We start from the raw sequence: 26,686 nt of genomic DNA on the forward strand, positions 1-26,686 counted from the left end.
GAAGGCAGGACTGGACTTCCCTGGTGGCTCAGACAGTAAAGAATCTGCCTGCAATGCAGGAGACCCAGATTCAATCCCTAGGCTGGGAAGATCCCCTGGAGAAGGAAATGGCAACCCACTCCAGTGTTCTCGCCCAGCGAATCCCATAGACAGAAGAGCCTGGCAGGCTACAGTCCATGGGGTCGCAGAGTCAGACATGACTGGGTGACTAACAACATATTTGGGACTTTGAAATGGTAAATATTTGTGATGTGTAAAAAAGCATGATACACAACTGTATGATCTTAATTACATAAAAATGGACGCTTGGTTGTGTAAATACACAAATGAGACCTAAAAGGATGCATCAGACAGTAAAGTGCTTATGATTCTGGATGACTTTGGTTTTTGTTTTGGTTTCCTATTATGCCCAGGTTAACTTTTAAGAAATAAATGTCATTTTAAAAACCTTAAAAGAAAACTCTAGAAGACCCCAGATTAATCAAAAGATATATGTATATTCTATTAATATTCTTTTTGCAGACAAAAAGACAATAGGATAAACATCAAGATGCTAACAACAATTAAATTTCTGCATATAAAGACTACAGGTGGCTTTAATTTTCTTCTTCATTTAATAATACACATTTTGCCAATTTTCTACAAATGAACTTTTTTTTTTTAATGAGAAAAAGGCTGCCTTCTTGAAAAATAGCATGGTCTGCATGCCAATTTTCCACGGTAACAAAGAAGGGTGTTGCCAGGGAGATGCAGCTCCACAGAGCACTTGTGAGGAGGAAACCCCAGGGAGCAAGTGGGTGTTGGGAGCCTGAAAGAGGAAAGAAGGGCAGGCTGAGTGCAGGGCGTTTTGGAAAAGTCCAGACCATGCAGGAACCAGGCTGGCCGGAGACAACCCCAGAGTTGCCTGGCACTGCTGCGGGCCTTCCAGGCAGCCATTGGTCCTTCCTAGTCTCTCTTCCAGATACTGCAGTCTCTCTACTGCTCGAACTCATGTCACTGTGATCCCACCCAAATGGGGTCCCCACCCCCGGCTTGCTGATGTCCCACTCACACCACCTGGCCGCAGGTATCCTGCTTTGGTGAACACTTAGAACACGGGATGGTCCACTCTCTCAGATGGATACCACCCTCCAGCTAACCCTGACCAGCTCCACTTCCCAGCCCAGACACAGCACCACTTGGCCTCAACACCAGCAGTTCCTGCCCCCATCCTCTGCCTTCTGTATACTTTTTCCTGGCCTAGAGAATATGCTTCCCTCTCCTTATATACCCAGTGACCTCTACCCTTCATAATAAAACCCTCTACAGAGCACTCTGAATATTCAGGAAATCAACCCTGAATATTCATTGGAAGGACTCATGCTCAAGCCGAAGCTCCAATACTTTGGGCCTTGATAGCGAAGAACTGATTCACTGGAAAAGACCCTGAGGCTGGGAAAGATAGAAGGCAAGGCCAGAAGGGGACAACAGAAAATGAGATGGTTGGATGGCATCACCGACTCAATGGACAGAGTCTGAACAAGCTCCGGGAGATGGTGAAGGACAGGGAAGCCTGGTGTGCTGCAGTCCATGGGGTCACAAAGAGTCGGACTGAGTGACTGAACAGCAACAGAGCACTCCTGGTCCCCCAGCTGCTTCCCCTCTGCACAGCCCAGTCATTCCTATGTAACACCTTGCAGCACTTCTTACATGGCGAGACTTATCCCCTAAACACCTCTCCCCACTAAACCGTGAGATGTCAAGTACAGGAAATCCAGAGCCTCATGCATCCAAAACACCGCCTAGATATGGAAGGGGCTCAGTAAGTAGTTGATGAGCTAAATAAATGTATCTGCTTTTACTATATAGTTTTATAGATATCTCAGAAATGAGGTTTAAGAGCTGAAAAACAGCTAACTCATATTGGTGCTCTCTAAATGAAACCAATTCAAAGTTTAAGGCCTAACTAAAAAGAAAGTAAAGATTAAACCAAGTATATACTGGGCAAATGGCAAGATTTCTGTCATCTTTAGAGCTGAGAATATAAAACTACATCAATCTGGAATTACCAACTTTACCAAATAGTAATCTGAGGACTACACACTATGCAGGGGGTTTTGTTTCTCCTTTACATAGTGTCTGTTACAATGCAAAAGTAATTCAAACACATATCTTCTCTTTGAAGGCAAATCAGTAAGACTGGCTGATACCCAGGGAACAGGGGAAACTTAAGATCAATGGCAAGAAAACAAAATCTGCGTGTAATTCTCATTTCCACACAGGCTGACTTTCATGGGTGCCTGCCTGATGCCTACGTTGAGTTTACCTGAGCTAAAGTGGGGATTGAATTTTGACCAGTCTGCGTCTGCATGTGAGCAGATTCGCTCTCTGCCACAGAATCTGGTAAACTTCCATCCTGCTGAGAGTCAATTGTTTCCATGGTCATTTGTCTGAAAAGACAATAAAAAGGAAGAAGAATTAAGGCCCTATCTGAAATACCTGTTTTCACCTGGATTTCTGGTTGATATTCACTTCTATCATCCAATTGTTCTACCTTGTTTTTCAAGAAATAGATTCAGTGGCCGAGCTCTCTAACTCTCCAAATGTAAAGGCACCTTCTCTGCTCACTGGATATGAACAGTATACCAAGGGAGCAATGTCCCACGGGAATTAGTTTATTTGAAAATTTTTTAATCTTACAATAAAGTCTCCTTGATAATTATTTTAAGCTCTCTAGCATAAATTAGTGATAAAGTTAGGTTTTATATTTCACATGAAGTTTAAATATCCTACAACTCTCACGGCCTAATAAACCTGCTTTATACTATGATTTAGTATGAAAGAATTTCCACATTACCTATATTAAATGTGTTCTGATATAAAGATGTGTCTGGCTTTGTCAGAACTAAATAGTGTCTGATTTAAAAAAACCTGTCAAATTGAATCACTCAGAGTGGACCACTTGTCCTGCAGCTCTTCCTTCACTTAAAGAGGAGAATCTAATTTTTCCAGGAAAAACTTGTAAATTTTTATCTTATAATTTCAACTTAAGTTAATAATTTCTATATAGGCCCTTTCTAGACAGAAGGTAAGCCACATTATAATGTTACCCTACTACGAGAACATATAAAATATGCAAACAAAATCAACAACAAAAATTTTTAAACTTATAGGAACTACTCCCTGCAATTGTGTATCTTTGCAATCGTTAATAATATAGAGTGTTTTTTTCACCTCAGTAGCCTAAATATGTATCCCGAAAGTATGCAGGCAACTTAGAACTTTAAATTGAAATGTCCAGACCTTTTTTCCAGATTGAATTCTTCTGCATTTCAAGAGGCGTCACTTGAATTCAAGTCTTCTGTTCTCAAAGCCGTCTGCTGTAGCCTGCACTACACCTAGAGTTACTTCTCTCTATTCAGACAGTTTAATACTTACAACTGACCGTGACAGTTTAGAGCAATTACGAAAATCTAGAGTCTACTCTGGAAAGACATCTTTCCCTCAATGTTCCCCAATTCTTTTATTTCTTATTATTTCCCAGCATGGACTTTCTAATTCTAGGTAAGCAGAGGCCATCCCCCTGCAAAAACTGCCAATTCCTGAGGTTCCACTTTTGCTTGTGAGCAGTTTCCAAGGAGAATACCTAGAACATTTGATTCTGCAGGATATGAAAAGGTATTATCTGGGCAAAGAGTGTTAAGAGGAAAAACGCTTGGTCAGAGTTTAAAATATCTGTGATTAAAAGGGTTTCTTGGCCGCAGAACTTTCTCTGATGCTTGACTATTCCAGTGTGACTTGGGAAGGATGATGCAGATGCAGTCAACAGCATTTTCCAAAAGAACCATCCCAAACCCTTTTCCAACAAAGCGAGTCCTAGCAGAAATGGTTTGGAAAGATTGTGAGAAATGTTGTCTTATGCTTCTTCTTACACCTTTATTAAAAGCTCTTCAGGTTCTGTCAAGAACTTGAGTCTCCACTCAAACATTACCCTCTGAAAGGCCTTCCCCCTTTCAGAAACATTCCTTTAGCACCATCTACATGACATACCCTGAGAATACAAAAGTCACAGTCCTTGCTCTCAAGGACACCGTTCTCCACTTGGGCCTTAGTTTCTCCAAAAGTCCTCGGACAACCTGTCTTAGAATTGACAAACACACTTGTAAGGGGGAAAAAAAGCAGATTCCCAGGCTCGATCCCAAACCTACTGATTCAAACTTTCTAAGGGGTCTAATTTTTATATCTAAGAGATTCTGATAGCTATTAAAATTTGAGAACAACTTAGCTTATTGGTAAATGATATTGATTAGACCCGTAATGAACACAAATTGTGTGAGGGGTGCTATGTATGAAATGCTAGGAGAAACACAGGAAAACTGAAATAGGCCTGAGGATGGGGCCATATGAGTTGTATGCTGCAGAAGGAGAGGGTAGAAAAGATCAGGACAACCAAGAGAGGAAGGAAAATACAGAGCACGTTTGGAAGACAGAGTAGCTGACTGCAGCAGACCATCTGGTGAGGCGTACAGAAGCCTGCTAGTTTTCATCCTTAACAACTTCTAAAGGGCAATATAGTCAGTTCTTCTTATAGAGGTGAGGGAAAGGAGACATAAAGAGGTTTAGAATCTGATTTTCAACAAAGGGATTGAGTGGCAAAGCCGAGTTTCGAACTGAGGTCTTTTCCCAAAGCATATTCTCAATGACCAAACCAAACTGCCATTCAATCTCTCTCACAACATGAGCTCACTTTATCTTTACAGCCTCATCTCCAGTCACTCCATTCCTTCCCACATTCTGCAATCCAGCCTCCTTACGAGCCATGTCTTTGGCTGAATACACATCTTATTTCCCCAATTTTAATTTCCTATATCTGTACTTCTCTCTTCCTCGGCTGCCCTTCAGTCTTTCTTTGTCCAACGGGCACATTTCTACTCATTCTTCAAAGTCTAGATCAAGGATACCATCTTTAAAAAGTCTATTCTGATAGCCGTGGGCAGAATGATTCTGTCCTGAGTTCCCAAAGCATCTTGTGCAATCCCTCCATTTCAGCACTTGTCTAGCATGTTCATCTGTCCACAAAGTTCTTGCAATAGTGTGAGGAACAGACACAACATCTTAGACTTCAATGTATTCCCAGTGCCTAGAATAGAATCTACCATAATCGTTAAGTAAGGAAATTAATTAATCAACTATTCCAGAAGACTATATGACTGTCAGGGGTTACTAAAATAATAATAAGAAGGTTCAGAGAGATTCGGTGTCTTGTTCCAGGGCTCACAGAAGACTGAATGATAGAGGGTGAACAGGAGGTCCGGTGTTTGTGACTCCAGGGTTCCTCCCACAGCTGGTACCCTGAGCAGTATTCCCGTCTAGATACGTCTTACAAAAACGGTGTGCTTCTCAGTATGCTGCCACTGGTGTCACAGTCTTCACTCAGATGGGATGTACAGACTCTAATTTTATCCCATTTTATTCTCCTGGAGTGCCTTGTACAAGGCCCGGTACATGTCATTCAGTCCAACTTTGTTACTAAATCAATTTATTTGAAAGTAAAAATCTACAGAAGAGCAGGTCAGTACTACCAATTTATACAGCCTGTCATCTTCAAATAAGTTCATTCTGCTGATCTATAACCAACTCCTCTCCAGTACAGCCTCCTAAACCCACTAAAAGCCAACCCCAGACCAAGACTCAGGGGAGAAGATTCAACTAACACTGGAGTGCTCAACATGGATCAGTCATTGTACTGGGCATTTTCAGACACTAACCCAGCAGGAAATAAAGGGCCCAGACCTCAGATGGAAATGACACGTATCAACACTAATATCTGTAAATCAGTCTCAGCTAGTTCCAAAGGAATTTGTTTACCAAGTGTAAGAGACAGACCCATTTTAATCTTGCACTGTTCACTTACCTACTTTACAGCAAAAATTAAAGAGGTAAATCATACAATATTTTACCCCAAATCTCACTTTCTATACCAAATTTTAAACACAGTTGTACTAGTATTAATAATCTGTATATTAATTAATTATATAATATTTCAATTTTAAATACAAATGAGAAAAAGACCAATTAGGAAATAGAAATTACAGAATATTTAAAAATAAACACATACAAAATGATAAAAACAGACACAAAGTTAAAAGTCCATTAAGCACTATAATCTACAAGTAAGCAAAATACTGGGAAACATTTGGTTCTACAATTCTAAAGAACAGATAAGGATTTGCTAACACAGGCATATTTAAACTTATAAATGATTAATGGTAGTAGCAAGATTCTTATGAAAGTTAAATATTTCTTCTGAAATCTTTATTTATTAGCAAACCATTCTCTTCTTCAGTAGAAAAGTAAATGTTATCCCAACATGTTTTGAAAAATTGGGATCCATCTTAATGAATATTAATATAATCATTGTTTTAAAAGAACAGGATCCACTCAGTTGCACAATTTTCCAAGTCTTCTAGGGTGAGCTACCTTTAGTGCGGGTAGCATTGTATTTGCAGGTTACTCTGTTATTTTCTAGGTTTTTAGTAGAACATCTATGTCATATTTCAAAAACTCCCCAAAATACTGAACTACAGCAAACAGTACAGTACTGTTTATATATGATTTATATAACACACTTTGAAGAAATGAATACAAAGCAGTACAGTTGTAAAAATTATGTTTTTATAATTATAGAAATATTGAGATAATTAATGACCAAAGTTATCCTGGCATACCTATGTACCAAGCACACACAAGATATTTAAAAAGAAGGAAAAATGAGAAGAAAAAGGAAAAACATTTTTGAAAAATTCTATCCCAGGTACCCAGGAAGATATTCTTAAAAGAAAGGAAGAAAAGAAAAAGAAACAAACAAAGACATACAAGCCAAAAATATCTAAGTGAAAAATAAGTTTCCTAGTTATAATTAAAGTATACAATTAATAACTTAAAAAATCTTAGTTGTATCCAATTTGCAAAGACAAATTATACTGCAGAGCAACTTTATTTATCCACGCAAAACTTTTTTACCTGCTTAAAAAACAGAATCCAGCAACGAAAGGAAAAATGATTAAAGTTGTTTTTATTATCTCTTTTTAAATAGTTTTATTAAAACTGTCATGAAAAATTCATTTTCTTTTCGCTGCTAGACCCAACTGATGAACCAGAATGTCTCTGAAAATAACTAAAAGACAATCTGAAAAATAATATTTGGATTTCCAGAAAACATTGGTAGAGATGTGCTGTTTTACAACTTTAGGTACAGGTGTTGACTAAAGGCAAGAATAAAAATGAAAACTCTGTCCACTTCCATATATATCATCTCCTTTCTAACTGAAAAGGTCACCACTTAGAACAAGCTGACCATGAATGACCACTCAACTCCTATGATGCCTAGCACAACTCATGGTAGAAGACAAACTCCCTAATTGAACAGCTGAGCAATTTGGGTACATACTATTATAGTTTTATTTTAAAAAATATATGTATATATATATACATATATATACACACCAGGCAAGAGTACTGGAGTGGGGTGCCATCGCCTTCTCCACACACACACATATACATACACAAACACATATACGTATATACACACACCATTAATTTATCCATTTTAACTTAAGCTAAGTAGAACTTTCAAAAGAATAGAAAAATAACATATCCACCTACCTTAGATTTGTCTTCATATATTTTTTCCTGCCACATTTGCTCATTATTAAGACATTAATAATCAATGCTTTGCTCCTTCCTGTTTTCTTCTTTATTTATCCTGCAGTAAATTATAATGTTGAATTGGGGAATCATAAGATTTTATTTAAAAAAAATTAAAATCTCACAACTACAGCAAAATACCCTAGTTTCATAAAACTAAAAAAAAAAATGCATAGAAAGCTGAAAATATTTTTTTTTTTTTCAGACTTACTCCTACCCAATTTTCTCATCTTTGGAGGAAAAAAATTTTCAGAAAAATTAAATTGCATGCTATTTACCAGATGATTTCCTATTGAACAGAGCAGTGCTACTTGAATCATTTAATACACATTGCAACGTGCTTCTATCAGCTCTATTTTATGATAATAAACATTTAATAAACTGAATGAATTATCGTTTTCTCAAATTTCATTTCACTGAAACAAATGTGTCAACTGTTTTTCATATACCTTAACTTCAAAACTGGGTTTTGTTAAAAAATTTTAACTCCAAACAAAATAGTAATTTTTCCTTTAAAATCTCCTCTGACAGCCTTCAATCTATTTTAAAAAGCTGTTTTAGACACTGTAGAAATTAAACTCCTTTTTTTCACTAATATCTCTTTAAAATGTACATTTGACATGCTGCTGCTGCTGTGGAGTGCTCAGTTGTGTCTGACTCTGCAGCCCTCCTCTGTCCATGGAATGCTCCAGGCAAAAATACTAGGGTGGGTTGCCATTTCCTTTTCCAGGGGATCTTCCTCACTCAGGGATCGAACCTGCATCTTTTGTGTCTCCTGCACTGGCAGGTGGATTCTCTACCAATGCACCACCAGGGAAGCCCTCGACATGCTGAATGAAATAAAATCGACAAAGAAAAAGACCAAAGGAGGGCAGCGAGCTCTCAATTTATCTTAGATTTGAAAGGACAAACACTGGCATTCCTAAGTTTCTTCCGGGCGCCTATGCCAGCAATGGGTGCTCTGCCACAAACAGGCTATTTTCAGGGCTCCCTCATAATGGTCCCTTTATAAAGATGTTACACCATCTCACCCAATTTGGAAACTGAGTTGGCAGTCAGGTGTGCTACCCCTCACTAGGGGCACTAGGACAATGATTATTGTTACCACCTGCCCCCAATCTACAATAGAGATGAGAAAAGGTAGCATTTGAACCAAACCCCCCACCCCCACCCCGCCCTAACCCCAACCAGGATTCCCTGGTGGGTCAGTTGGTAAAAGAATCCGCCTGCAGTGCAGGAGATTGCCGGCAATACAGGAAACCAAGGTTCGATCCCTGGGTCAGGAAGATCCTCCTGGAGAAGAAAATGGCAACCCACTCAAGCACTTTTACTTTTTAATTGAAGGATAATTGCTTTACAGAATTCTGTCGTTTTCTGTCAAACCTCAACATGAATCAGCCATCAGTTCAGTTCAGTTCAGTCGCTCAGTCGTGTCCGACTCTTTGCAACCCCATGAATCGCAGCATGCCAGGCTTCCATGTCCATCACCAACTCCCGGAGTTCACTCAAACTCACATCCATCGAGTCGGTGATGCCATCCAGCTATCCTATCCTCTGACGTCCCCTTCTCCTCCTGCCCCCAATCCCTCCCAGCATCAGAGTCTTTTCCAATGAGTCAACTCTTCACATGAGGTGGCCAAAGTAGTTTCAGCTTTAGCATCATTCCTTCCAAAGAACACCCAGGACTGATCTCCTTTAGAATGGACTGGTTGGATCTCCTTGCAGTCCAAGGGACTCTCAAGAGTCTTCTCCAACACCACAGTTCAAAAGCATCAATTCTTCAGTGCTCAGCTTTCTTCACAGTCCAACTCTCACATCCATACATGACCACTGGAAAAACCATAACCTTGACTCGATGGACCTTTGTTGGCAAAATAATGTCTCTGCTTTTGAATATGCTATCTAGGTTGGTCATAACTTTTCTTCCAAGGAGTAAGCATCTTTTAATTTCATGGCTGCAATCACCATCTGCAGTGATTTTGGAGTCCCCCAAAATAAAATCTGACACTGTTTCCACTGTTTCCCCATCTATTTCCCATGAAGTCTTGGGACTAGATACCATGATCTTCATTTTCTGAATGTTGAGCTTTAAGCCAACTTTTTCACTCTTCTCTTTCACTTTCATCAAGAGGCTTTTTAGTTCCTCTTCACTTTCTGCCATAAGGATGGTATCATCTGCATATCTGAGGTTATTGATATTTCTCCCAGCAATCTTGACTCCAGCTTGTGCTTCTTCCAGCCCAGCATTTCTCATGATGCACTCTGCGTAGAAGTTAAATAAGCAGGGTGACAATATACAGCCTTGATGTACTCCTTTTCCTATTTGGAACCAGTCTGTTGTTCCATGTCCAGTTCTAACTGTTGCTTCCTGACCTGCATATAGGTTTCTCAAGAGGCAGGTCAGGTGGCCTGGTATTCCAATCTCTTTCAGAATTTTCCAGTTTATTGTGATCCACACAGTCAAAGGCTTTGGCATAGTCAATAAAGCAGAAATAGATTATATAAAACCCATTCTCCTTATTGATCAATTGAAGCAATGTAGGAGAAGAAGATGGCATCCCACTCCAGTACTCTTGCCTGGAAAATCCCATGGATGGAAAAGCCTGGTAGGCTACAGTCCATGGGGTCCCAGAGAGGACACGACTGAGCGACCTCACTTTCACTTTTCACTTTCATGCACTGGAGAAGGAAATGGCAACCCATTCCAGTGTTCTTGCCTGGAGAATCCCAGGGACAGGGGAGCCTGGTGGGCTGCCGACTATGGGGTCACACAGAGTTGGACACGACTGAAGTGACTTAGCAGCAGCAGCAAGTGGGAAGAACATAGGGGTGATGTCGCCGAGGGCGGTGCTTCCTGGAGATCTTTAGAGCCGCCATGGCCCGTACTGGAATTTCTTCTTCCTGGGGTCCTTGTTGTCCCGTCTCCACTTTGAAGGCCAGGGGCCCCCTTGGGTCAAATCTTCCTAAGAGGAAGCCATGTGAATTCGTTGGATCCATCGGCCTCAATAGGCCCTGGGGTCACTCCGTCCGAGAATCTGCCTACTTGTACCAGGTCCCTGTTCTGGGCGCCACTTGTTGAGGTCCTTTAATAGACCGGAACCTGGTGGTCCGGAGTCGACAATAAGAAAGTAAAGGAGAGAAAGAGGCTGATATTCCATGGTTTACACAGAAAGCCAATAAAGCCCCTGCACGGGGCTTGCTCTGTTCATGAAGGCCTCAGGTGCCCTCTCAATGGGGTGAAGGCACAGAGCACCTTCTCAAGAGGGTCTTAGAAGCCCGGGCAGGAAAGTGAACTCAGAGAGACTCTGCGCTCCAGGGGATCAGCCTGAAAAAGAAAGGGAGGGAGAGAGAGAGAGAGAGAAAGACACGGGGACCAGAGCTCTGATGGAGCAAAGGTCAGCAATGATCTTTAGTCTCTATCTTCCTTAATACACCTACAGCATTTCCTACTCACCAAACTTTGTCCTCCTTGAACTCTTCAGGGCACCACAGTCAAGTCCCTTCCAAGTTATCCAGTCCTTTGCCCCAGCCTCCTTTGGCCCACTCTTTAAGGGTTGGTGTTTCCATGCTCCCAGTCACAAAAACCGCCACACTCTCCAAGACTGCTTCATCCCTGTTAGATGAGTCTCAAATTTCACCTCCAGCCTGACCCCTCTATGGTCGAATGCTCAGGAGTATCCGACTCTTTTGAAACGCCATGGAAGCTCCTCTGTGCATGGGATTTCCCAGGCAAGAATACTGGAGAGGGTAGCCTTTTCCTCCTCCAGGGGAATCGTTCTGACCCAGGGATCGAACCTTTGTCTCTTGTATTGGCAGTACCACCAGCGCCATCTGGGCCTGTATGTATCTGCCTATTTGACATCTCTCAACAGTTTGTTCACAGATCCTCAAGCCTGAAATATTTAAAACTAACCTCAACTCCTTTGCTCTACATCTCCCTTCCTGCTATATTTTTTATCTCAGTTGGAGACTGATGTCACCATGGCCTCAGGCACCGTATCTGGGCATCCTCTGCCTTTACTCTGCTTCCTTTGCCTGTCCCCAGTTCCTGAGGAGGCAGTGCGGTCTAATGGTCATACACAGCAGCACAGTGTGCGATATCCACAGCACAGCACAGCACTGCAGGCTGATCTGCGTGTCAACTTGAGTTCTAGCCCTTACTGGACTATGGTTTTTGCAAGAAAGACAAAACTGAAGTCCCACCACAATTAGCATGGTCAAAATGAAAAGAATGTGGAATAAAAGGGCAGCGCACCTCTAACGGAAGCACGAAAAGAGAGAACACAGGAATGGATAATCTGTTTCTTGGGCTGTGGTTGAAGAAAGATTTTAGCTCTTTGGGAAAGTAGGAGACCCTCACAGGTTAACTATGATTTAAGCAGCAACAGTAAGGTTTGGAAGAAGATAGGAGAAGACGATGAAGTTCATAAGGTAAAGCTGGTTCTTCTCAACCAAGTCAATTAAAAAGTTGGGGAAGGGCAGGCTAGCTAGAAAAGAGAAGTACGGTTGACCTTTAAACAACGCAGGATTGAAACAACATGGGTCCACCTATATACGGATTCTTTTCAATAAATATATTGGAAATTTGGGGGAAACAGGCAACAATTTGAAAAAACTCTCAGGTGAAACTCATAGCCTACAAATATTGAAAATATTTTTTAAGAAAAGGTATGTCACGAATGCATAAAATATACAGAGATTCTAATCTAGCTGAACATAGGCATAAGGTGAGTGGTAGGCACTTAATACAGCGTGTTAGTTTTCTTACTCTTTCATAACTTTCAGAGGGTTACATGACCATACAGTATGCCTCACTCTCATAATTGGAGAAACTGTCATGATAGGTGAGTGTTTTGATTTTTTAATGTAACAATGTTTCCAATACTGTATTATAAATGACTATAATATTATATGTCATAAATTTCTATAATGATTCATTCATTAGTGTATAGCCTAGGCTACTGTGCCACTGTCAATGCATGAATCATTATATCTATAAATGAAACAAAATTTCTTTTCATATTATCTTTTCATTTTTGATGTCTAGTGTTAGGAATACATATAAGAGCTACAGTGTTCTGTTATCACCTAAGATGGTATTGATGTACTGACAAATGATTCGTCTTGTCAATTTATAGTACTGATAACTACAGTACAGTCCTATAAATGCTTCTCTTCCTTATGGTTTTCTTGATAACATTTTCTTTTCTCTAGCTTCTTTATTTTAAGAATATAGTATATACTACAAATAACATACAAAATACATTTCAATTGACTATGTTATTGGTGAGGTTTCTGGTCAATAATAGGCTATTAGTTAAGTTTTAGGGGAGTCAAAAAGTATATGGGAATATTCAGGGGTTAGTGCCTCTAACCCCCATGTTGTTCAAGAGTCAACTTCAATTACCAAAAGCCATATATGTGAAGTTGACAGGGATGATCCTATGATTATTATGTATTTTTAGGTGAAGATGAGTACAGGAAAAACAAAAAATACAGTAGTAACAGGAAATCATGCCACTTTTAACTTTTTGTAATTTTTGTGAAGCAAAATTAGAATAACCTTCAAATGACAATTTTTACACTTCTCTGTAAAAATATAAGTGGTCAGGAATAGTTTTTGTAAATAATTATTTGAAACACTTGCAAATACTGTCTTTACTACTTTGAACATGAATCACCCAGAAAATCAAGCAGCATTCTAATACAGATTCAAGACCACCCAGTTTAACTGCTTCAGATACCTATTATGCGTGCGTGTATGCATGCTCAGTCACTCAGTTGTGTGCGATCCCATGGGCTGCAGGCTGCCAGGCTGCCCCTTCTCCATGGAGTTTCCCAGGCAAGGATCCTGGACTGGGTTGCCATTTCCTCCTCCAGGGGATCTTCTCAACCTAGGGACTGAACCCATGTCTCCTGCATCTCCTGCATCAGCAGGCAGATTCTTTACCACTGAGCCACCTCAGATACCTATTATTATTTAAGAAATATTAACTCTTTACTAAAATCACCAAAGGATTAAAAATTATTCAAGCATCTCATTCTCAATTCATTCCCCCCTGGTGCCTGCTTTTGTCTATTTCAGTCAATGAACAGCAGATCTGCTGCTAAGGAGGAAATGAAAAATGAAATTCAAATAATCATGGCCTACTTCCTTGTCTCCAAGTCCCCCTTCCCTGCTCCAGCTCCAATTCATGAAAGGAAACAAAACTTTCAGTCTTTTGGGGAAGTTATTGCTTGACTAATCATCACTGTAGGGTTTTTCAACAGCATGCTCCATTGCTGCACTTTAAGTATATTTCAAAAACACTTACCTACATTTAAAGTACAACTGCATTGACCACTAACTAGTAAATTTGGGAAAGAGTAGGTAAGACACTGGAATTAGCTAAAGTTTATAGAAATGAATTTCAATGTTGTGATACTCAGGTTGGTCCTATCTTGTGTATACGAACAAAATTAGTGTCCAAGTGCAGACACATGTCTAAATAAATTAAACTTCACTCCTCCAATAATTTTAAGAAATGCAAAAGCATCCCAAGTGTCTTTATGCACGATACATAGTTGTCCCAATGCCAGAGCTGGAAACTTTCATGACAATCAATGCTATGCTATAAATTACTAAGCATTTCTAGGTGGAAAAAATAAGTTTTGTGCTACCAGTGGAAAAAAATTGAAGCTGTTTGAGAATGTGAACAAAACTCTATGACATTTGACATTCTGAGTTAGGATGTTCTAATTTTAAGTCTGCTGAGTTTAAAACAAAACAAAAACAAAAACGTTCATTAAGATAACTTTGAAGAAACTGAGTTTATTTTCAGGAATCCTCAAAAGTAAAAATATTAGAATCACATGAACCCCACTGTTACAATTTAGCAGAATTTCATTTTGACATTTGATTGGTCTGTTCAGTGTTCAGAAAGTGTGAGTGAAGCTGCTTCTCATTTGGGGAGAGGGACTTCAGGAGAGCCTCACAAAAAGTTGCTAGTAAGGTTTTCTTGGAGGCAAGCCTCCTTCCTCACCAGGGAGACAGTTATTTTAAACAGTTCCAAATAACCTTACCAGCCCATGCTTTTCAAAACTGTTTTGCGTGCACCTTGCCAGTAATCTCCTATAATACTCCTGGGATGGTCAGTCAAGAGATTTGCAAAATAGGTATTTTTAAAATTTGCTATAACTGAATTATACCATAAGACTCAAGTTGTCTTCATGAGCAATATTAAGATAAATCCCCAGTAATGTCATCCTTACATTATTCTCTTCGTTCTCTCTTACTTTTTACTGGATATCCTATAGCATCATTAAAAGAAAACCCATGAATGAAAGATTTAAAAACAGGGCACTGTTTATTGTGCAATTCTCATGGTAAAAAGTATTTTACATACTTTGTGTGCTTTAAAAGGGAATTAACAAAATGATTTAAAACGTATATCTCAGTTTCTTCACAGTTATCTACATGTGTATAATGGGTGAGAAACACTTCCCCTGAAATCTATATTTTTACAATGTATATACCTGTACTGATAATATTGAAACTAGATTCAATGTAGGATACTAATTCTTCTCAAAGTTGACTTTTATATGGGTCAACAGCAGTCTCATTAAGTAGAAAATTAACAGGATTCAATGACATTTCAGGTTTATTTCCTTAATGACCACTACTGATTGCATGTCAAAACATCAGTGGTGCAGTTGTTAAGTATTTGCATTGTTCAGTTTTATTTTTCAAAGTTTATCTAAATAGGCCATGACATTTGAGCACATTCCCCAGTTGAACTGGCCCAATATTAACTTGTAGAGAACACGAAGGTGGAGAAAACAGGATCAGGAATATATGTCTATACTGATAAAAGATTCAGTCAGGATTCCTTTTGTATGTTAACCTGAACATACTTCCCTGCTGCTGCTGCTGCTAAGTCGCTTCAGTCGTGTCCGACTCTGTGTCACCCCATAGACGGCAGCCCACCAGGCTCCGCGGTCCCTGGGATTCTCCAGGCAAGAACACTGGAGTGGTACTATTCATGAAATGTCCTTAATTCTAAACATGATTTCATATTTTAAACATACAATGATTTGCCTCAGTGGGAAACTAGTCTATGGAGTCTGGAATTTGTTAAATTCACCAGATTTCAGGAAAGCTTCTGGGGCAATAGGGAAACAGAAAGACTAAAGCGTTCTTCTTTGTTTACACATTCAATAAAAATTTATTCATACACTCTTACAAAATGTGTACACAAAACATCCATGTAATTACAACTTCACACTCACCAAAGCAACTCCAGGTTGAAGAGCAAGTCATTGTGCAAGCATTAGTTTACTCTTAACTATTTTACAGATGCACCAAAAATGTCTGTGTCATTACCATCACTTAACATGACAGTTTTCATTCCAACCCCAAAGAAAGGCAATGTCAAACAATGCTCAAACTACCACACAATTGCACTCATCTCACATGCTAGTAAAGTAATGCTTAAAACTCTCCAAGCCAGGCTTCAGCAATACGTGAACCGTGAACTTCCAGATGTTCAAGCTGGTTTTAGAAAAGACAGAGGAACCAGAGATCAAATTGCCAACATTTGTTGGATCATGGAAAAAGCAAGAGAGTTCCAGAAAAATATCTATTTCTGGTTTATTGACTATGCCAAAACCTTTGACTGTGTGGATCACAATAAACTGTGGAAAATTCTGAAAGAGATGGGAATACCAGACCACCTGACCTGCCTCTTGAGAAACCTATATGCAGGTCAGGAAGCAATAGTTAGAACTGGACATGGAACAACAGACTGGTTCCAAATAGGAAAAGGAGTACATCAAGGCTGTATATTGTCACCCTGCTTATTCAACTTCTATGCAGAGTACATCATGAGAAACACTGGGCTGGAAGAAGCACAAGCTGGAATCAAGATTGCAGGGAGAAATATCAATAACCGGAGATATGCAGATGACACCATCCTTATGGCAGAAAGTGAAGAGGAACTAAAAAGCCTCTTGATGAAAGTGAAAGTGGAGAGTGAAAAAGTTGGCTGAAGCTCAACATTCAGAAAACGAAGATCATGGCATCTGGTCCCATCACTTCATGGGAAATAGATGAGGAAACAGTGGAAACAGTGTCAGACTTTATTTTGGGGGGCTCCAAAATCACTGCAGATGGTGATTGCAGCCATGAAATGAAAAGACGCTTACTCCTTGGAAGAAAAGTTATGACCAACCTAGATAGCATATTCAACAGCAGAGACATTACTTTGTCAACAAAGGTCCATCTAGTCAAGGCTATGGTTTTCCCAGTGGTCATGTATGGATGTGAGAGTTGGACTGTGAAGAAAGCTGAGCACTTAAGAATTGATGCTTTTCAACTGTGGTGTTGGAGAAGACTCTTGAGAGTCCCTTGGACTGCAAGGAGATCCAACCAGTCCATCCTAAAGGAGATCAGTCCTGGGTGTTCTTTGGAAGGACTGATGCTAAAGCTGAAAATCCAATACTTTGGCCATCTTATGCAAAGAGTTGACTCATTCGAAAAAACTCTGATGCTGGGAGGGATTGGGGGCAGGAGGAGAAGGGGACGACAGAGGATGAGATGGCTGGATGGCATCACCGACTCGATGGCCATGAGTTTGGGTGAACTCCGGGAGTTGGTGATGGACAGGGAAGCCTGGCGTGCTGCAGTCCATGGGGTTGCAAAGAGTCGGACACGACTGACCGACTGAACTGAAGTGAACTGAGTCGGGGAAAAAGTTCCTTTTAAGGTCAAAGATCTAAAGACTGTGACTTATGAGGGGAAAGCAGCTTGTTATTCAAAAGCAGCATGGAGACTAGGCCAAAGATGTGGTACCCACAGGGGAATAACCAGAGAACATGACCTTCCTGTCTTCTAACACAGTCTTCACCTTGGACCTCCAGCCCTGCGCATCTCGGTTTGTGTTTATTTCCAGGGAGGGTGGCTGCACTCCCAGGAGCCCGGCGAATGAGGCGGGGAAGCCAGAGGTGTTCGGAAGCTGCTTGGGTGAGCCGCTCGGTTACGGGGCCTCCGGTGTGGGCCGAACTGGTTCCGCCAGGCGGCATCGCTCACCCTCGGGCCGGCCGACCGCCGCTGCCCTAGCCGCGCAGGGAGGGAAGCGGCTCACTCTATGGATCCAGGTCCGGCCGTCCGAGGACGCTCGTCCCTCTGAGTCCGCGGTCGGGACCGCGGTCGCCTGGCTGGCTGGTCCCGGCGTAGCGGGGCACGGGGAAGGAAGGTAGCGCGCCTTCCAGAAGCACCGCTCGGTCTGTCTCGGGTAGCGAGAATCGGGGGCGGCGGCTCTGGCGAGCGAGCGAAGCCGACCGACCCGCGTCGCCCGTCGCCCCTCCCCTCCCAGGAGCCTGAGCGGCGCCCCCTCGGAAAAAGCCCTTGAGGTGCGCGGGGCAAACGGCCCCCGGCTACCCGCTCCGCCCCGCCTCGGCTCCGGCGCCGCCGCCTCAGGCCCCGCGGGTCCCGCCAGCCGGCGCGCCACTTACCCGCAGCGAAGCGATTTACGTAGCGGACCTCGTCACTGCTTACGGACGCGAGGAGGTGGGACGACGAGCCCCACCGGGACCGCCGCCGGCCCACGTTGCCCCACGTCAGCGCTGATGCGGCCGCGGCCTCCCCGCCGAGCGCGATCCAACTCGGCGTCGCAGCCGCCCGCCCGCTCGCGGCCTGGAGTCCGCGCGTCCACCCGCCCGCCCCGCTCCGCGCCTGTCCCTGCCCAGTGGACGCCGGGGAAATCCACGCTCGAACCCCGCCCCCTGCCGGCCGCCTGTGGGAGTCCGGCGCCGACAATCCAACAATTGAATGGAACGGGGCTGGGGGGGAGGGCGATGAGGGGCGGGGCCTGAGGGCGTGGGAGGCGGGGTCTGAGGTGGGGAGGAGGGGGCCAGGGGCGGGGCCGGGAGAAGGAAGTAGGCTGGGCGGGGAAGAGGACCGCGTTGCGGGCGGGATCTGAGGCTGTACGGAAAGAACCGGAAATTGCTAGGTGGCACCTGCTCTCGGAAGTCAGTCCATTGGAAACTGCTAACCCAGGTGGTCCCGTTGTGTGTGCCGAAGTGGCTTCCCTTTGGATTGTCCCCAGCTGCCAGACGAGGCCCGGGAGCGCATCCTACGGACACCACCCCGCCGCCTCCGGCCACGAGCCCCGGAGGCCCCGCCCGCCGCCGATCCTCGGCGGTCTTGTCAGGGTCCTGGGGTCCCCATTTGGTGATTTCGCGGAAGACAGGAAGGCTTTTTGGCAACAAGCAAAACCCCCGCCTGGAAGAGGGGAGAGTTTCGTTTTCGTCTAGCTGGAAACCCGGGGTTTTCTAGTAAGGTCCCGGCAGATAAAACGGTCACCTGTTGTGTACCAGGAACCCTGTTATAACGGTGACCCAACGCCCGACCTTAGGTTCTCAGGAGTGGGTCACACCGAGAACTGCCGTCAAGGACACTATTTGAAAAGTTGCTGAGTAAAGAAAATAAGAGCATAAGCCACCTAGTGCAGGTGGAGAAGGGCAGCTTTGAGAAATAGTAGGATCCCAGTGCGGTTCTTCCGGAAGGGGAGAATCCTGAACTGTTCAGTGCTAGATTATTGCCATTCCGACGTACTGTCAGCAGTAAATGCCTGCTAGCAGAGATGAGAGGGTAATAACGTGGTCGGTTCACGTTCTCCTTTCCACATTAGCAGAGCTTTGAAATTCTTCCAGGACAATAGTAGATGCCTCTCTCCTCCTCCTGTTAAAAATGAGGGACATTACAAAGCTAATAAAAAAGTTAACCAAGTCCTTTTCCTGTGTGTGCTGAGGTAAGGCTGGCACAGGGTTATTTATTCGTAAGTAATCAATGAAGCTCATTTTAGTTCAGAAAAAAAAAGAGAGAGCCATTAGAAGGAATGAGAAGGAAAAAAAGACCAGACTGCTAAACCTGAAAAGTCATAACCTTTGTTTTGATCAAGGTTGACCATGTGCTGGAAGAATAGATTTTTAGCTTCCAGTGATTTATGGGGAATTGTAATCCCTGGAGAATCCCAGGGACGGGGGAGCCTAGTGGGCTGCCGTCTATGGGGTCGCATAGAGTCGGACACGACTGAAGTAACTTAGCAGCAGCAGCAGCAGCAGCAGTGATCACTCTCCTTCCCAAAACATTGTTCTCCACCTACTTGTTTATCACTAAATTTTTTTAAACAAAGTATACATTCTTTGTAGATAGAATCCATCAGACAAAGGGCTTCAAATGCAAATATGAGTCAGAGGGGGCTGAAAAGCATTTGTAGCCCGTTCCAGTGACAGCTCAAGACAGAGACCCTGTATCACTGTTGTTCAGTTGCTAAGTCGTGACTAACTCTTTCAGATCTCGTGGACTCTGCAACTGTGGCACTTCAGGCTCTTCTGTCTTCTGCTGTCTCCTGGAATTTGCTCAAATTCATGTCCATTGAGTAGATAATGCTATCCAGCCATCTCGTCCTCTGCTGCCCCCTTCTCCTTTTGCCTTCAGTCTTCCCCGGCATCAGGGTCTTTTCCAGTCAGCTGGCTCTTTGAATCGTGGCTTCAGCTTCTTCAGCCTTAGTCCTTCCAGTGAATATTCAGGGTTGATTTCCTTTGAGATTGACTGGTTTGATCTCCTTCCAGTCCAGAGGACTCTCAAGAGTCTTCTCCAGCACCTCAGTCAGAAAGCATCTATTGTATCCTTAGGAGCTTTCATAAGCACCACTTAACATGCCCAAATAGATCCAAGTGACCCAATACTGCCTTCTGGCTTTTTGTATTAATCACTTTCCTGACTCTTCTCAGCCCCATTCAGCCCCTCCCTATTCTTCCATTCTCCTTTAAAACACTCAATCGCCTCTCTAAATTTGATGTTGAATTCAGTTCATGCTAGATTCTTTTTCTCTATTGCTATAGTAGATAGGGGGCTTCCCTGGTGGCTGAGTGGTAAAGAATCTGCCTGCCAATGTTGGAGACATAAGAGACACAGGTTCGATCCCTGGGTCAGGAAGATCCCCTGGAGTAGGACATGGCAACCCACTCCAGTATTCTTGCCTGGAGAATCCCATGGACACAGGAGCCTGGCAGGCTACAGTCAATAGAGTCACAATGCGTTGGACACAACTGAAGCAACTTAGCACACAGATGCATAGTACATAGGTGATTAAAACCACTTTCACTAGTGTTAGCTTTATCTGACAAGTCACAGGAAGCTGTTAAATCATTAAATATCCAATATCCTTGCAGTCAAGGATGCAAGGATATTTCCTACCCATGAAGGCAGGAAACAGTCTGATTGCCCTTCCTTTCCTTCTCTGACTTTCTTCATTGGAGAGATTTTTTTTTATACCTGCCACACTCCCTTTCTCAACATTTAGGTCCACCGTGGGTACAGTGTTCTCCGTCTGTCATGCTGTGCTTTCCTCATAAATCTCACATGTATGCCTTCTTCCACATCCACACCAGTGCCTTCCTCATCTACATCTCTGCCTTCCTCTTGCACCCCACACCTATGGCTTCCTGTTATTCCTCCTACCCCCGCATCTTTGCCCATACTCTCTTTAGTTTCTCCTTTTTTCCTTTTTGACTACCATTTAGTTGCTAGAGAAGAACATCAAAAGCACCTTTCTTCCTTACTTTCTCTGATTCTATTTCATTTAGAAAGCTAGAACACCAATCTAATCATGTTCATTATGGATTTTTGCATTAAATATTCTTTTTAAGTATTACATTCAAATGTCATTTATTTTGATTACTGAGTTCTTGTGCCATCATAAATTCTGTGCCCAACATGGGTGGCTCTCTCCTATCATGGTATCCCAGGCTTGATCTGTGACTTATATTCAAATTTTATCAATTTTCCCAACATTATTCTCAATAACTGTCTTCTCCCATCCATGATCCCATTGGAGTCATGCATTGCACTTATCTATTTATATCTCTTTATTCTGGAACTATTCTTCAACCTTTTTTTTTTTCTTAACCTTGATATTTTAAATGGAATAGTCCAGTTATTTTGTCAAAGGGTGATTTAAAAAAACTATGGAGAACAGACTTCAAGGAGAACAGTCAATAGAAATTACCTTATGGGTTAAATAGGCTTCATGGTACTATTATTTCTACTGTTTTTGTCATGGGAAAATATTTTTCCTTCTAAACAATTTCTCACCAAACTTTTAGAATATAGTTCATCTATAAATTTGATGTTATGTTCAAATTCAGAGATTAATGAATTGGTGATAAAATGTCCCTAACTAACTGACTGATGATGATCAAGATAGGATTTTTTTCATGCTCTTAATTTCTGGAACAGGCCACAACAGGCCTTTTGCATATGCCCATTCCCTCTGACTATTATGCTTTTCCCTTTTCTTTTTTCATCGATAATGTCTATTCATTCTTCAGAGCTTAGCTCACTGTGTCTTGTTCAATGAAGCTTCCCTTTACTTGGCAGACTGAATTCAGCCCCTTTAACCATTTACGTATCCTCATTTTATTAGATTCATCTGTTGTAGCACTTATCATAAGTTTAATTAAGTAATTATGTCATCATGTATTTAAAGCCCATCTCCCTTGCCAGAATGTAAACTCCATGATGACATCTGTCTTCTCCAATGCAGTTTGCCTGATAACTTCTAAGTTATTCCTTAATTCAATAATAGGGAGAAATGATAGTATGGGTAACATCAATACAGTTGCATCCTCATATTAGGCTCTTACATAGCTGTTCACCTGCTTTTGTTCTACTTATCCAGTTCAGGGCCATATGCTAGATATGATTAATAACTGTTTTCTAAAAAGATAAGGAATAAGATCCTGTTATCAAATGAACCATGTGAAAAATGCACTTGAAATGAAAGATTAGCCAGTGCATCTCTGTAAAACACAGGAGAAATGATATCCATATTATTTTGTATATAAAATACCTTATTTTAAAAAATATATCTATTTAATTGACTGAATTGGCTCTTAGTCGTGGCATGGGGAAATTTTGGTTTCCCTCGGGGCTCTCTGGCTCAGTAGTTATGGCATGCAGGTTTAGTTACCCTGAGGTATGTGGGATCTTAGTTCCCCAACCAGGGATGGAACTCATGTCCACTGCATTGGAAGACATATTTTTAACCACTGGACCACCAGGGAAGTCTCCAAAATGCCTTATATATATGCATGCTCCATCAATAATAAGTATTTTAACTAGAATTTAAAATTTAAAAATTTAAGGCTATGACAAACCTAGACAGTTTATTAAAATACAGACACATTACTTTGCTGACAAATGTCCATATAGTCACAGCTATGGTTTTTCTGGTAGTTATGTATGGATGTGAAAGTTGGACCATAAAGAAGGCTGAGCACCGAAGAACTGATGTTTTTGAATTGTGATACTGGAGAAGACTCTTGAGAGTCCCTTGGACTGCAAGGAGATCAAACCAGTCAATCCTAAAGGAAATCAGTCCTGAATATTCATTGGAAGGACTGATGCTGAAGCTGAAGCTAATACTCCGGCCACCTGATGCGAAGAGTCAACTCATTAGAGAAGACCTTGATGCTGGAAAAGATTGAGGGCAGGAAGAGAAGGGGGCGACAGAGGATAAGATGGTTGCGTGGCATCACTGATTCAGAGGACATAAATTTTGAGCAAACTCGGGAGATAGTGAGGGATAGGGAAGCCTGGTGTGCTGCAGTCCATGGGGTCACAAAGGTACGACACGACTGAGCAACTAAACAACAACTAGAATTTAGCAGGTCCTTACTGCTACTGACAAGTACTAAGTTGTGTCTGACCGTTTTACACCACATGGACTACAACCTGCCAGGCTCCTCGGTCCAAGGGATTTTTCCAGGCAAGCATACTGGAGTGGGTTGTCATTTCCTTCTCCAGGAGATCTTCCTGACCCAGGAATCAAACCCAGATCTCTTGGTCTGCTGCATTTGCAGGCAGATTCTTTACGACTAATGCCACCTGGGAAGCCTTTGATTTTCATAAACTGACAGCCTCTTATTTTGTAGGTTATAGTGCCATCATGTGGATACTTGATTTTCCTAAAATAAAATGTAACATTTTTGTCATAGAGACTAGAACACTATGACTGGAAACCCAGCCATCCCACACCCAGGCACTAGTTATCATTCAGTACTAGTTACCAAGTCTGGCTGAGTGAAGGTTCATTTGGGGACTTCTGAATCTTCGTTGTAAGCATGCAGAATTTGGAAACATTCATTTAAATGATAAAAGAAAGCTTACAAAATACAATAGCTTGAAGATGCCTGCAATTCCTATGATCCTCAGGTTATTTTGTGTGTGTAAGAATCCACCTGCCAATGCAGGAGATATGGGTTCGATCTCTGATCCGGGAGGATCCCACACGCCTCGGAGCAGCTGGGCCCCGGGAGCCACAGCTACTGAACCTGTGATATAGAGCCCGGGAGCTGCAAGTACAGAAGCCTACAAACACTAGACCCTGTGCTCCACAGCAAGTGAAGCCGCCGTGGTGAGAAGCCGGCAGACTACAGCTAGCGAGTAGCCCCCACTCGTGGCAACTAGAGAAGAGCCCTCACAGCAGTGAAGACACAGCACAGCCATAACTAAATAAATTTTAAAAATTAAAAAAATAATAAAGCATACCGATGATTAGCTAGATGAAGAGCCACATAGGTCTGGAAGGGTCCCAGTGCAGGAGCTTCTTCTGTCCCTTGGAGGTGCAGTATGCCAGAATGAAGCAGGGCAAAGGCTAATCGAGTTTTGCCAAGAGAGCTCACTGGTCATAGCAAACACCCTCTTCCAACGACACAAGAAAAGGCTCTACACATGGACATCACCAGATGGCCAACACCAAAATCTGATTGATTATATTATTTGCAGCCAAAGATGGAGAAGCTCTATACAATCAGCAAAAACAAGAAAGACTGCAAGAAGATCCACCCAGTCCATTCTAAAGGAGATCAGTCCCGGGTGTTCATTGGAAGGACTGATGTTGAAGCAGAAACTCCAACACTTTGGCCACCTCATGTGAAGAGTTGACTCATTGGAAAAGACCCTGATGCTGGGAACGATTAGGGGCCGGAGGAGAAGGGAATGACAGAGGATGAGATGGCTGGATGGCATCGCCGACTCGATGGACATGAGTTTGGGTAAATTCCGGGAGTTGGTGATGGACAGGGAGGCCTGGTGTGCTGCAGTTCATGGGGTTGCAAAGAGTCGGACATGACTGGGCAACTGAACTAAACCACTCCACCAGGCCCAACTTGGTGTTTACCAACCTGGAAACTCTCAGAATCTCACAGTTTAAAGGTTTTTATGGAGACTGCATCATGCAGGTGAACGTCAGCTCCCTTCCCTCACTGTAAACTTAAAATTCCAAGCTTCAAATCCTGGCTTGGTCTTCCTGGAGACCAGGCTCCATCCTGAAGCTATCCAGAGGCCACCAAAGATGCTTCTGTCACTCAGGAAATCCCAAGGGGCCCATGGAACTTTGTGTCAGGAACCAGGGGCAGTGACCAAATGTATATTTCTTTTTTTTTTTTTTTTCTTTTTGACTGTGCCATGCAGCATGAAGTATCTTAGTTTCCCAACCAGGGATCGAACCCATGACCTCTCCAGTAGAAGCATGGAGTCTTAACCACTGGATTGCCAAGGAAGTCCCTGAATACACATTTCTTATTATGTCACAATTAGCCATTCTGCAGTTGTGCAGAGGTATCTCATCATTTTAATCTGCAACTTTTCTAGTGACTAAGGATTTTAATTGACTAACTTTTCATGTGCTCATTTTCCCTCTCTATATCATAGGTGAAGGGCCTTTGTTTATTAAAAAAAGTTTTTATAACATTGGTCTATGAGAATTATTTACACATTCCAATAAAAGTTCTTATTATGTACGTGCTTTTCAAGTATTTCCTCCCTGTCTCAGCTTGTCTCTCTATAGTCCTAATAATGGACTTTGAAGGAAGTTTTAAACTTGATGAAGAAATCCAATCAATTAATTTGTTATTTTATGAGTCAAGCCTTCATTGTCATACCTAGGAAAGCTTTGCCTGGAGAACAAAGATTTTTCTCGTGGGTTTTCTTCCAGAAGAAGAATAATTTCAGATTTTACCCACCAGGCTATTAAAATTTTATTTATGGTTAGGAGACTGTGAGAAAGAAATCACGGTCCAAAGTCTTTTTTTGCCATGTTCTAGGTTCTTGCCTGGAATATCCCATGGACAGAGGAGCCTGGTCGGTTACAATCTACCCTTTTTAATGTAAACAGAATCACCTCAACCTGGCTCAGGAGAGCGATATAGTCTAAGGAAAAGAATCTTCTTTATCTCAGCACACTCAGCTTTATTGCTTAGACCAAAATCTGATAATAATCCCTGAATCTTTTCTTTCTCTCACTTAGAAATGGCAAACTTGGGAATTTCCTAGTATCCATGGATAAGACTCTGCACTTCCACTTCGGGTAGGGGAGGGTGCCTGGGTTTGATCTTAGTCTGGGAACTGCAAGCTGTGGTCAAAAAAAAAAAGTGGCAAATCCATTCATGCTGCCTCTAAAATAATTCCCTAATCCATCCACTTCTATCTGCTATGCCCAAAACCATAATCCAAAACACTAGTATCTTCTGCTGAAATGCTGCAGTAATATCCTAACTGGTCTCTATTTCCATTCTTCACCATGCTACATACCGAACTGGGTCTCCCTACTCAAATTCATATGTCCCCATAACATCTGACGGAGAAGGCAATGTCAACCCACTCTAGTACTCTTGCCTGGAAAATCCCATGGACGGAGGAACCTAGTAGGCTGCAGTCCATGGGGTTGCAAAGAGTCGGACACGACTGAGTGACTTCACTTTCACTTTCATGCATTGGAGAAGGAATGGCAACCCACTCCAGTGTTCTTGCCTGGAGAATCCCAGGGACGGGGGAGCCTGGTGGGCTGCCATCTATGGGGTCGCACAGAGTCGGACACGACTGAAGCGACTTAGCAGCCGCAGCAGCAGCATAACATCTGAATGTAATCCTATTTGGAGCTAAGGTCTTCAAGGA

General features: G+C 42.2%; 1 protein-coding gene across 4 annotated transcripts in view; it reads right to left on the bottom strand.

The window, feature by feature from the left end:
- CREM (cAMP responsive element modulator) overlaps positions 1 to 18,289 on the bottom strand; it is a 66,549-nt gene extending 48,260 nt beyond the window's left edge. For all 4 annotated transcript variants that reach the window (XM_068987380.1, XM_068987378.1, XM_068987377.1 and 1 more), the window contains exons 1-3: positions 18,178 to 18,289; positions 7,645 to 7,744; positions 2,306 to 2,429 (exon numbers count right to left, since the gene is read on the bottom strand). In XM_068987380.1, coding sequence (XP_068843481.1) covers positions 2,306 to 2,429; positions 7,645 to 7,688 — 168 coding nt within the window. In that variant the 5' untranslated portion in view covers positions 7,689 to 7,744; positions 18,178 to 18,289. The remainder of the gene's footprint in view (positions 1 to 2,305; positions 2,430 to 7,644; positions 7,745 to 18,177) is intronic.
- Positions 18,290 to 26,686: the final 8,397 nt, after the last annotated feature.

This window comes from Capricornis sumatraensis, chromosome 15 (assembly GCF_032405125.1).
Source record: "Capricornis sumatraensis isolate serow.1 chromosome 15, serow.2, whole genome shotgun sequence".
Lineage (NCBI taxonomy): Eukaryota > Metazoa > Chordata > Mammalia > Artiodactyla > Bovidae > Capricornis > Capricornis sumatraensis.